The following is a 12439-nucleotide window of genomic DNA, read 5'->3' on the forward strand; positions in this document are numbered from 1 at the left end:
ATGCCTGTGCTATGAATTGTAATCTTAGTGTCCCTTTGTATGGGTGATTCAGAGAAACTGCTGAAAGCATGAGCTGCCATTAAAGCCCAGAGCTAATTGAATGCAAAACTTTATGGCAGTGCCTCTGCCTGTTCAGCTCCCCTGAGTTATTACATGATCGGGGCTCTGGTTCTGGGGTGGAAGGGGCGGAATTGCCTTGTGGCCGCTGCTAACGAACCGCCTAATGAGCGGTGCCTCCGCCAACGAAGGTCACGGGGAAAGGGCACGAACTACATTTCCCAGCGGGCCCCGCGCCCTGCGCTGCATCCGGGTCCTGCCGCCCTGCGCCACAACCCTTCCCCCTCCCGGGCTCCGAGCGGGCGTTTCCTGCCTCGGCTGACCCCTACGCGATGAGTGACAGGGGCGGTGGCCAATAGGACGCGAGTGCCGCGGGGCGCGGGCCAATCGCGGCTCGCGGGGTGGGCAGCGGCGGGCGGTGGGCGGGCCGAGGTGCGGCTCTCACGGTAGCGGCGGTGAAGATGGTAGGTGCTGCACCCCCCGAAATGGCGGCGCCCCCTCCCGCTGCCGTGCCGGGACCGCGGCCCCGGGAGCCCCGGCATTGCCGCCGCCCCGCCGGCCGCGCTCCGCTGCCCCGCCCAGCCCGGCCACGGCGAGGCCGCGGCCGCCTCCGGCCCTCGCAGAGCCCGCACCCTCCGGTGCCCCGGGCCTCGGTGCGGGAGGAAGCTGGGGCTGCGGGGACGGGGGCACCCCAGGCCCGCGTGTTGCGCGTCTCTGAGGGCCGGGGTGCGGGGTTGCTGTGGCCCGAGGCCGGGGGTACCCCACCCTCAGGCACCCCAGGGTGGCGGGGTCCCCCCCAGGCGTGCGGGGATGAGGAGTGGAGGGAGGCCCTGAGCTGGGGGCGTGAAGGGGTTCCACACTGGGAGTGCTTGGGGGTCGCGGGGGGGCACGGGGGCGAGGGCTCCTCCGGGCCGTGGGGCCTTCCCCACCCGCAGGGATTGGGGCTGAGGGCCGGGGGGCTGCCAGGGTGTGGGTGTCTGGAGAGCAGCAGTGGGGGCTCCCCCTCCCCAGGGCTGCTGCGCACTGAGGGGCCTGTGGAGGGGGTTCACACCTTTCTGTACTCCCTCAGCAGCAGCAGGCTGTTGAGCTGGTGGTGGTAGGCTGCGGTAGCCAAGAGGCTCCCAGTCTCCTTCCTTCCCTTTGCAACAACGGGAGAAAGTTTTCCTTGTGTCCCTCCAGGAGCTCAGTGATCAGGATGCGAGCAGGCCTTGTGGTCTCCATGTACCACGGCTGAGAGTTGAGGTGGCTGTTCCCAAGCCTGTGATCATCGGTTCTCTCTAACCCACAAGCCTTGTGCTGGGTCTGAGCCCTTGTTTCAACCTCTCTGTGTTGGGCCTTGTCTTCTGGAGCAGTTCCTTTCAAAAGCAGGGAATGGGGAACAGAATATGGGGGGTGGTGGTGGGTTGTCCACCTTTTTTGCTTTTAGATGAGGACTGTCGAAGCCGAGGACCCTAGGTGATGCAGTAGCTGCATCCCATCTCTACCTTTCACTTCCCCAGTTGTAGAAGGAACCAGTGTTGTCTTGGAGGTTGCAAAATCACACTTGTTTTGGGGGGGGTTGGGGGCCTTTGCCTTTCCTCAAAGGCCATGAGGTATCTGCTTTGTTTGGTGTTGGGCTTTCACTTCCAGCAGCTTGGCCAGGAGGAAGTTTCTTTGGTTAAAGAGTGGCAGGAGGCACTTGGGGAGTGTTTTCTCATGGGAGGTGTGACCCAGTGTCCCGCAGGGCTGTGAACACAGCAGTGACCTCCTGGGGCTTATTTACCTGCTACCCTTGGAGCAGATACAGATCATTGCACTTGGAGTATTCCTTCTGAATAGGCAGGAATGTGAGTCCAGGCACTTCCTGGGAGTGGGGCATTGGATCCAGCAGGATTAGTTGTGCTCCTCAGCTGGACTGGAGATGAGTGCTCCATGTGCTGGGTTGGAGAAGCCTCATCTGCTCGGTCACTTTGGTGTCCCTATTGCTGAGCACAGGAAAGGTGGTGGCCAAGAGCCAGGGACCTGTTAAGAGTTGAGTGTTGTAACCTTCCTGCTTGTGAGTGTGCTCGAGATCCTGCTGCAGTTTTGGGGGCAGCGAGGGGGGAACCCCACATTCACCATTTAAATTGCATTTGGGTTGATAATTGTAACCATGTTCACAGGACATAACTCGCTCTCCTGGGAAACTCCAGTGTGGAATCCCTGCAGAGAGTTGGAATCCAGCCTCTTTCCAGGGAAATGTGGGCTCTGCTGGACCAAATCCTGGCTGGAAAATAAGCAATAGCTTAACATGAGGAACTTAGGGTGAGCTGTAGCTTATTGAAGGGGTACTTGAAGCTGCGTGCTCTCAAATAAGAGCAGCTGTTTCCCATTCTTTGAAATGGTGCTAAACCCAGTGAGTTACCAGGTTCTGCTGCAGGAGCAGCAATCGAGGCTGTGCCTGGCTCTGGTTGAGGCTGCTGGAACCAATGTTCTGCACCAGGAAGGCGAGATCCTTGGAGGTGTAACAGGGTGTTTGTACAGCTCCTTCTCACCAGGATCGTGGAACTAGTTCACTCTCAGTGGAAGTGGGAACAGCAAAACCCATCAGGACAGAGGTGGGAAGTGCTGAGCTGGTGGGAGATGGATTCTGTCCTAGGGAACCTGCAGGTTGGGGGTTAAGATGGGCAGGATAAAGCTGCAGTTCCCTGTTTGAACCCAGGTTCAAGGTTATTCCTAAACTCAGGTGTATGGGAAAGGTTGAGGGTGGAAACCGGAATGTCAGGAGAGTTGTTAAAACCAGAAGTATGAATCATGTTTTCTTATCTGGCCAATGATGCCTCTTGGATGTGAATGGAAGAAGGAGGGTTCATAATGGAGGGTTCACTTGAGTGAAGTGAAAACGGCCTCTTTCCCCCTGGCAGCTTTGTGGCAGCATTTTTGGGTTGCTTCTAACCTTGAAATTAAATGATTTCTCAGCTGCTGCTTCACTGTCCTTTTCAAACTGCTTCAGAACAAGGGGATGCATGGCCTAGAGAAGAATCCTTCCGTGTTCAGTGCAACAGGCTTGGAATCTTACAGCATTTTAATGCAGGTTGAATGATTGAGAAGGAACATTTTGGGGCTTCTCTCTCTTCATCTCACATTTATTCCCCATCTTCTCTTTCTTTTCAAGACATTTCTCCCATCATCCTTTGTCTCTGCTGTGAGTAGAGGGGCTCCACCACACTTTGAAGCTCAGTTCTGTTTGACCCCAGAATATTCTGCTCCCACCTTCCTGTTTCACTTCAGAGAAGGAAATGCCTGTTCTGTGCTGCTGTGGCTTCAGTAAACCAAGAGGGCTCTGCAGGGTTCCTGTTCAGCAAACAGCTCTGCTGGGCTGGGTGAGCAGCAGTGCAGAACTTGGGGTTAGTTTGGTTTGGAAGTACCAGGAGCCTTGATGTGTGCAGGGTGGGATCCTTCCCAAAAGATAATGAAGTGGAGCCGGGCTGATAAGCTTGTGATAAGGACTGGGCTTTGGAGGCTCTCATTGCTCTGTGGAACCAACCTTGCCTATAACAAAGAATGTTAACTGGGAAGGTGAAAGAGCAGCTGGTTTTGGGGTGGTCAAGGCTTCCAGGCAGTGGTGTGGCTGTGGCAGTTTCTGGTGTGATGCTGTGGTTTGTGCTGGTAAATTACTGCTCATCAGTGGTGCAGATGTGTCTGTGTCCAGGCTCCCCCCCGTTGGACACGTCCCTGCCAAAAGAGGCTGAATCAGCAGCTTTCTCACTGAATTACTCAACTTTGGGGATAGAGTGAGCCAGAGAATCTGTGGCTGCCCCATCCCTGGCAGTGTTCAAGGCCAGGTTGGACACAGGGGCTTGGAGCAAGCTGCTCCAGTGGAAGGGGTCCCTGCCTGAGGCAGGGGTTGGAACTGGATGAGCTTTAAGGTCCCTCCAGGCCAAACCAGGCTGGGACTCTATGAAATGCGGAAGCTGGGGATTGGTTTTAAGAAAGCAGTTTGGGTGGGTTTCAGTATCTAAGATCCATCTCACTACCTGGGACCTGGCAGCATCCTTCAGTTCCTGCAGCTCTTTATCTGAGTGACGTGAGTGGCTCCTTCAGGCCAGTGATCACATTCTTTCCTCACCTGCTTCTTTGTATCCTGTGTCTTTCCAGGCAGATTTTTTGAAAGGATTACCAGTCTACAACAAAAGCAACTTCAGCAGATTCCATGCGGATTCTGTATGTAAAGCATCAGTAAGTATTGCCACATCCTTTGGGGGGAAGGTTTTCTTGTGGGGCTCAAAGGCTGCTTGACTAAAAGAAACTCCCAGTGAGGCTTTTGTTTCTTAAAACTCATGTGTGATCACAGCTGAGAGTTCATCAGCTGAGCTTGGCAAGGCAAAGTTCCTGCTTGCTTTGGTGAGGAATGTGGCTTACATCAGCCAGACCACATCTGTGGTGCTTGTATTATTTCTCTGCTCTTTAGGAGTCCTGAAAAACATGTCAAAAACTGAACCTTCTCCTTTCTATGCGGGTCTTAAAAAGCTGGAGCCTCACAGTGTCCCACAACCAGGGCAGGATATCACAGTGCACTTGTAGCCTGGGTGAACAGGGGCCTTTTGGTTGGTTTAGCTGTGCTTGCCTTAAAACCCCACCTTGTTGCTGTCTTTGTCCTGTAACTGTTGTAATTCCTCTACAGAATAGGAGACCATCAGTTTATCTTCCCACGAGGGAATATCCATCTGAACAAAGTAAGTGCCCTGTTAAAGTTGTGAGGGGTTTAATAACTTGTTACAGATCTAATACTCCAAACCTGGGGTACACATAATCCCCCTTGGTTTAAACTTCAGATGAGATGATAATTTATGAAACCACCATGCCAGTGATGAGCAGAGTGTGTCCAGTTCTTGGGTTTGTGCTTCTGGATGCTTCTGAAGCAATGGGTGTCCCTTCGTGCTGTCCTCTCATTAAGAAGGACCATGGGAAGCAACGTGGCAATTACTGCACTGTCTTAAAAGTCATCTTTAAAATGGAATGAATCTCTGAGCCTCTGATCTTGGACATGACCTGGGTTTTTCTCTCTTTTTCTTGGCAGTCATAGTAACAGAAAAGACAAATATCCTCTTGCGCTATTTACATCAGCAGTGGGACAAAAAGGTATGCTTGTATTTCCTTCAGCATTCTTGATGTGCTGCTTTGAGCTCATTGAGCTCAATATTCATCACAAGATTGAAGAGTTAATGAAAAAAAAGAGCAAGCTGTGCTTCAGGAAGAGCATAGTGCAGGGTGGCTCTGTCTGTTCTTAAAAACCCCAAACAACTTTTCCTTCCCTTCCAATGTGAGGGATGTTGACTCAGTGTTTAGTCTAGAACTTGGAGCCTGCACTTCCAGCTCCCTCTCACTGCGGTTTTCCTTTGTGACCTTGGCAGATGGTCTCCCTGTGCCTCTGTGGCTGCTTTATGGTGAGATAAAGCTGCTCTTAGCTTGCAGGGCTGTGAGAGGAAGGCAGATGAGCTTGTGCAGAACTTGAACACACAAGGATGTGTAAGTACCTTGGGTACAAAATCTGAGCTCTCATATGAGCAGCACACAAATCTGCTTTAGCCAGCATTTGAGACTGGGAACCTGGGATACCTGGGTTGGGTGTACTGGGAGCAAGGTGATGGATGACATAGGAGTGGAGATGTGGAAGCAGTGAGTGCAATCACAGCCAGAGCAGAGGCTGTGGAAGAACATGGGGAGAGGTAAAATAATCAGGAATCTTGAAGCTAAAGAGAAAGGATTTGTGTGTGACAGGGTTTGGGAGATTCCGAGGTGTTCAGGGACTGGCTCAGAGCAGTGGGAAAGAGGATCTTCCTCAGCTTTATGCAGCATTTGAGATCTAGAACTAAAAGGTGCTGAGATCAATGGTGGGTCAGTCCCACCCCCAGATGTCAAGAACAGTGTAGAAGCAGCATCTTTTGGCTTTGGGCAAAACCCTCTTCAGTGCTTGCTCCTCCAGTGTGTCAGGTCATTGCAGCCAGAAACTTCTAGAAACATTCTCCTGGTATTCCCAGCCGAATCCTGGCCTCTGGGGAATTTCACTGTGCCTTTCTCTGTCCAAACAGAATGCAGCAAAGAAGAGAGATCAAGAGCAGGTGGAAATAGAAGGTGAGAACTCGGCACCACCCCGGAAAATCGCTCGGACAGACAGCCAGGACATGAATGAGGACACTTAAACTCTTGACTTCCTCCTCTCATACTTTACAGGCGCTTCCTGTTTTGTCTCCAAGTGTGTAAATTTGCCCCTTGCCCCATCTCTCCCCCCTCCACTGTGCAGCCCAAACCACTTCTGACTTCCCAGGAGCCAACATATTTATTTTTTCTCTTTTTTTTTTTTTTTTTTGTCCTCTCCATTTTTTTATTTATGCCGTAAACCTGATGGAGCGGAGGTGGAACGATGGAGTAAATGCTGTAGTAGGACCTTAGTTCCTCCTTTTGAAAACACTGTCACTTTGGCAGGTTTTGAATCTGTTACCTATTGCCCAGGTCTAGCCATGGGAGCCTGGGTAAGAGACATGGGTTATCACAGAACCCTCCAGAGATACATGCTCTCTACGTACCCACTGACCTACTACAAGTGGTTTAACTCCTCTTTGTATGTGTCCGGGCCAGCCATAAGTGCATGGCCTCGCCATTCTTCCTCCAAAATTCTGAAACTGGCACTGCACTAAAGCAAAACCCAACCAATCTACATGAGTGTCCTTCAGGGTTATGTTGATCTTAGCAAATGTGTTGTCAACTTGATCAATCAGTTGTATCCTGGTCTGTTGTGTAAGGGCTGCGCTCCTCCCGCGGCACGCGTTATCTCAAGCATCAGTGCACATGGAGAACTCAAGTGAAAGGTGTGTGGCTTTTGTTGCTCTGACTTTCTAACCTTCTCTTGGTCTTGGATGGACTGATCTGTGCAACTTCTCCATTGGAATAAAAGGATACTCTTCTACTGTGCTGAGTACTTGATCACCAGCGTGTGTAAGCAGCGGCTGATGGAGGCAGCCTGTGGCTGGAGAAGTCTGGGAGCATCTCAGCAACTGGATGTAGTTCTGGTTCAACTGCCAGCTCCGAATAATGGTACGTTGTGTTGTGCTGCAATAGCAGAATGGAGTTGGTCAAAACATGAGCTTCCATGGTCTCTGGTGAAGACCAATTCCTCTTGGACTCAAGACAGTTCAGTGCCTGTTGCCTGGAACCCTTCCCTGACTCTTCGAGAAGAGCCAAACCGGAGGCCTGTGAGTTGTCTGGATTCAGAGGTTCAGAGACTCAAAGGAAATGAGCATTGTCACCTGAAGGGGACAGGAAAGGTGTAGCTTAGTAATGATGTCTTGTCTGCTTTAACATAAGAAGCTGACTTCACACTGTGTTAGTTGAAATTGTCACATTTGTAGCTGTGGGGTTTTTTTTTCTTCCTCGTTAACAAATCCTAAACACGAAATCACAGGAATGTTGTTCTGGAGATCCTGGACAAGCCTCATTCCGAGCGGCTGCAGCAGCTGGGAGCTTTGAGGGGTTCTGCTCTCCCTTTCTCCATGGCATTCCCATTCAACCCGGGGCCACCACGTGTTCAGGTTTGGGAACGCAGGGAACGCGGAGGGAGTGAAACTTGCTGCCAACCATAGGTTGCAAGGCAGACCCTTAGGAAGAGCAGGGCACAGCTCACATTGCAATTCTAGATGTACCTTTAGGCACCAGGTTTCTGATGGAATGAATTTAACTTAACACCAGGTAGTTTAGAACTTTGTATCTGCCTCAAAAACAAACCCCAACCAACCTTTTTGCTATGGCAGTAACCTCCAAATTACTGGAATGTCGTTGAAAATGCCAACTGTGTTGGTGAAGATAAAATAGACTTGGGTTTCTGTATGATTTACTGGTGATGGCAAGAGGACTCCATGCTGGCAGCAAGTGCTTTTGTGCACAGTGCAAGACATTGAAGATCACTTGCCTCATGGGGTGAAGCTGAAGCTGAAGAAGCCTTTGAAGAGCTGTGAGATACCAGAGGAAGAAACGAATGTGCAGCTGATGATAAAGTATGACCAATCTGTGTGTGTAGCAAAGCTGGAGAGCTGCAGCCTTGCAGCAATGTCTGTACAGTGCTTTCAAGTTGTAAAATGCTGTATAATTCGTGGTGGATCCAGCAAGGTTTGAGCTTTGCTGACTATTCTGCTAGCCAGAGTGATGTACTATTAAAGAGAGTTGGCAGTTCCTTCCTGTTGTAAACCCCCGTCTTTGTTCCCTCCGTGTCTTTTACAACTGGTCTTGGTGGTTATGGGAACCTTTGCCAATATTTCAGTGGTTTTAGGAGGTAAAAGCAAGTTGCCTTTTTCAAGCAGTTGGGAAACACTGGAGGAACAAGGCTCAGAGCACTGTTAAGTGTCCAGCCGTTTGGGTATTGGTTTTGTTGCATCGGTGCCTGTGTACAAGCGGTGTGGATTTCTGATCCCTGCACTGAGGCTCTCTACGTCCAACCTGAAGCCAGAGCTCTCTCCCTTCCTCCTGCAGGCTGCTGCTGGCTCCAGTGCTGTCTTCCAGCTATTGCACTTTGATCCTATATTTTTGTCTGTTTAGTACGTGGTAAGTGTCTTGGGTTTGAATGTTGCATGGAAGGTCTCATTTGCCTAACTGTGACTTCCTGGTGCCTTAGTGCATTGAAACCAACGCAAACAAATGTTGACAAACCCAAACCCTGGGGGTTTGCTGACCACACTGTGTGTACAATACTGAGCTCCTCTGATTCCAACTGTTGTTATAAAGTGACTGATATTTAGCCACCCTCGGGGTTTTATATCTGCATAGTGGTATTTTTATTGTTTCTGTTACCAATGTATACTAAAGGTTTGGGTTTTTAAATGAAAACTTGAGATACTTGTCAGCAATCAGAATTCTGTTCTTTTTTTTTTATTTTTTTGAGTTGAATAGCACCTCTTTGCTCCAAAGCCTAACAGCAGAAGAGTGTTCCTCCCTGTAGGAGCTGCCCCTTCCTGCGGACTGTCCCCTTCTCAAGCCTCTGTCCTGTGTTAAACAACACTGGAGCTCGGCCCCCTGTGAGCAGTTAGAAACCTGCTGGGTAAGTTCAGACTGTCAAGAAGTCTGGCGCTGCCTTTTTCTAATGTCAGGGTACTGCTGTGCAAGGAAACTCAAGTGTTTTAGGGGAAACTCTTGCTGTCTCACGCTCACTTCTTCATTTTTAGGGGAGATCTAGTAACAAAAACACAGAGTTGGAGATGGGAAAACAGTGAAAGGGAGGATAGGCTTGAAGGTGGTGTGTGAATTCACAGCTGAGGGTACGAGTCTGTGGTGATGGTTGGCTCCTAGAGCTGTGCTTATAAAGAACAGTGAGCAGCAGGATGGAGATCCAGGCTGGGAGCTGCTGATCTCCCCTGATGCTGCAGCTCAGCCCACACTGAGGCTGTCGTGGGTCTAAACTCTTTACCACGGGAGTATTTAAGGTGGGCAGAAGGTTTTCTTGGCTGCATTTCAAAGTTAGGTCTGATTTTAAACCCACAACTTGTTTCCTTAGCCTTGGCAAGACATGAAGCACCAGCAGGGTTTGGGGTCATGGCTTGCACAGCCGCTGCCTGTAGGGAGCTGGTTGCTCAGGTTGTGATGAATTGTAAGGCCACACTTAACCCATGTGCTGTTTTCTGTCATCCTGGTCAATGTGCCCAGCTGTTTGTGAGCTCCCATGTGCGTGGTTGTCCGGGGTAGATAACAGCTCTGCCTTTGGAAGGGTGGGAAGTTGGCTTTGGAGTGGGATCACTGGGAAAAGGGGCTTTGTCCCTTCACCAGCAGCTCAGTTGTCAGGGTTTGGGCTGTTTCATATGAGGCAGGTTTGGAACATGCTGGACACTCTACAGACCAGGTTTAACTTCAAAGCTTGATGTTTTGGTGAGCTCCTTGATACTGGCCTGAAGAGCAAAGACTAAGCAGGAGGCTTGGATTGTCTCTTAACACCGCAGTTACCAGCTGCATTACCTCTTGTTGTTTCTTCTCTTGTCTGTGAACCACAAGCTTCATTTTCTGGTTTTAAGTTCTTTTAAGACAACTTGCCTATCTAGAATAAGAAAACTCTTTTGATCTCCTAGATTAATGCCATCGAGCTGGCAGCAGAGGAACTGTGTGACATGCCGACCATGAACAGAGGAGTTCCAGCTCAGCTCTCGCTGTCAGGGGTTTGGGTTCTATTTGATGTGGACCAGAGTGGGAAATCCTTTTCTTTAGAGATACCTCAACAACAGCGAAGGGTATTTTTGGGAGCAGCACGGAGAATGTGCTCCAGGAGGGGGAATTGCACTGTGGCCTTGGTTAAGCCCAGCCTGACCTTCAGGCAGTGCTGCCGGCACTGCAGTGTGTCTCTGCTGCAGGTTTGCAATGCCTGTGACCTCCCAGGAGAGAGAGCAGCCCCACGTCTGGTCTAGCAGCTCATGTGGGGTTTTTGCTGCTGGTAAGCACCCAGAAGGGCTGAGTCAGCAGGTTGTGCAGAGGGACTGTGCCAGCTCCCAGCTTAGTGTGGAGCCAATGGTTGTGTCCAACCTGTGCTGAATGTCACAGCGCTGGCTTGTGGAGCTTGTCCTGAAGCGCCTCTGCAGGCATCTGCGTTGTGGTTTGTATAGAAGATGTGTGTCATCTTGGGAGCTGAATGCCAGGGAGAAAGGATTGCTAGAACCTCATCTCTCTTTCACCACTGGGAAGAAAAAACACATTTTCTAGATATTGAAAAGACTGAACCTGGCCTGCAGGGAAGAACATGCGTGTAATTGAAGTGAGGGAATGGAACCCCAGCCTTCAAATTCTCTTTGACACCGAGATTCTGTTTCTAAAGGCAAAACTGTCCCAGTGTGTCCCCAGTCCTGAAGAACTCTGTGTGTTGTTAGAATTGGGTGGTTCTAGGAATTAAAAGAGAGTTCGTGATGCTTTTGAGAAGCCTGCGTGGCTTTAACTTTTATGGCGAAGTTCCCCGTTTTGCTGATGTTAACCTGGAAGGGAGTGTTCACTGGGGAGATCTTGACCCTATTTCCAATCAGGATTTTCTTTTCTATCCAGCAAAAGGTGGCTGGCCACCTCCAGGGAAGCGGGTGCGTGGGTGACATGACACCAGGGGAGCTGGCATGCTGGGGACCAGCACTTGTTGTTGAGACAGGGTTTTCCATAGGTCATCTGCTCTCCTGCTCCTTCCCCTAAACCAACTCATGGCTGCCTTGTGCACAGTGATGGTGGTGATTTGTTACGCTTCTCATTTCCTCACCTTCATGGCCACAGCCAACTTCATTTAGTGACTCAGAGGAACATTTGACTTTGCCTTCTTGCGAACAGCTCCATAAACATCCCTGGGACGGTGGGTCACTGTTCCCATTGCAGCACTGCAGTCCCTGGCATGTTGCTGTTCAACACACAAAGTGCTTTGATTTTCTTGAGGGTCATGATAGGAGATAAGTCAAACAGGTCAAATCCTCTTGACTGCTTTGATAGGGGTGAGCGTGGAAAGGGGTGAGGGGCTGGGGAGCAGAATGAGGTGTCTGGTGTGTTCTTTTTGGGGATGTAGGGCTATGGGAAGACAAATCCCTTTAAGAAGTGGCCTGGGACCTCAATGGATGGTCAAAGCTGAGTCACTGCCTTGTCTGTGCTGGAGTTGTGCTCATTTCCAAGTGTTCATTTGTGATTAATCAGTCCAAGGTGCTGTTACTGAGCTTCATGGGGTATTTTTAGTGAAAGCAGCCGCATGGCACAGCCCAGCTTGGAGCTTTCTCTCACCTTCAACTGCTTTAACTCCTCCAGCCCGTTCCTCCCAGCCTGACTTTTTGCCACACAGTATCTGTGGCACTTCCAAACCTGGCTTTGCAACAGAAATTTCCCTCTTTTCCACACGCTCCTGTCTCGTGGGGCTGCAAGAAGGTGGTTTTCCTGGAAGCTGCATCTTGGGAGGGTGGGAACCTACCATTAGCTTAATGTCAGGGCCATTGGGTTTACGTTTATATTCATCTCTTCCATGATTGATACTGTCTAGAATAAATGGGCAGAATTTAGAGGGTGAGAACTTGGGTCATTCCTCATGTGTCACTGCCTGGGGGCTTTGCCCTCTCTTAGAAGACTGTGCTGGGTGGCAGCATCCCTACTGTCCCCTTCCCCTCCAGCAGCAGATCGATGCTGCAGGCAAGAACTGAGCCCAAGGCCTCAGGCTTGTTGAAATAGATTTTTATTGCATTTCTGCAGGTTTTACAAAAATATGACAAAATAAATTAAAAAGAAATAAATAACCCCCTTCAGTTCTGTTAAATTCCCAACACAATAAAACACAGAAAGGAATAAACCAATCCAAATGCCTCCCTCCTTGGCACAGTGACTGCCCCAAAGAGGGAGATCCCAGATGGGTGCCTGCTTGTAGAAATACTTTATTATAGGGAGA

General features: G+C 50.2%; 1 protein-coding gene across 2 annotated transcripts; it reads left to right on the plus strand.

Moving 5' to 3' along the window:
- The first annotated feature begins 458 nt into the window (after nt 1–458).
- Nucleotides 459–8242, plus strand: DDA1 (DET1 and DDB1 associated 1). 2 transcript variants are annotated; one of them, XM_057398412.1, is made up of 6 exons: nt 484–521; nt 3191–3398; nt 4174–4254; nt 4700–4751; nt 5096–5157; nt 6108–8242. In XM_057398412.1, exons 2-6 carry the CDS (start codon nt 3315–3317, stop codon nt 6216–6218), a joined length of 390 nt encoding a protein of 129 aa, XP_057254395.1. In that variant the 5' UTR covers nt 484–521; nt 3191–3314; the 3' UTR covers nt 6219–8242. The 2 variants fall into 2 exon arrangements, with proteins under 2 accessions (XP_057254396.1, XP_057254395.1); XM_057398413.1 differs by lacking the exon at nt 3191–3398 and having other exon boundaries at nt 459–521.
- The last annotated feature ends 4197 nt before the right edge of the window (nt 8243–12439 follow it).

Source organism: Pezoporus wallicus, unplaced genomic scaffold (assembly GCF_028554395.1).
Source record: "Pezoporus wallicus isolate ANWC-B61680 ecotype Strahan unplaced genomic scaffold, APGP_CSIRO_Pwel_v1 contig_13989, whole genome shotgun sequence".
Classification (NCBI taxonomy): Eukaryota; Metazoa; Chordata; class Aves; order Psittaciformes; family Psittacidae; genus Pezoporus; species Pezoporus wallicus.

Bases quoted from the DNA above. Each gene is read 5' to 3' on its own strand.
- DDA1 (XM_057398412.1), top strand. From the start codon at position 3,315: ATGCCTGTTCTGTGCTGCTGTGGCTTCAGTAAACCAAGAGGGCTCTGC. The intron at 3,399-4,173 runs GTGAGCAGCAGT...GTGTCTTTCCAG, and splicing joins AAACAGCTCTGCTGGGCTGG to GCAGATTTTTTGAAAGGATT. The intron at 4,255-4,699 runs GTAAGTATTGCC...ATTCCTCTACAG, and splicing joins ATTCTGTATGTAAAGCATCA to AATAGGAGACCATCAGTTTA.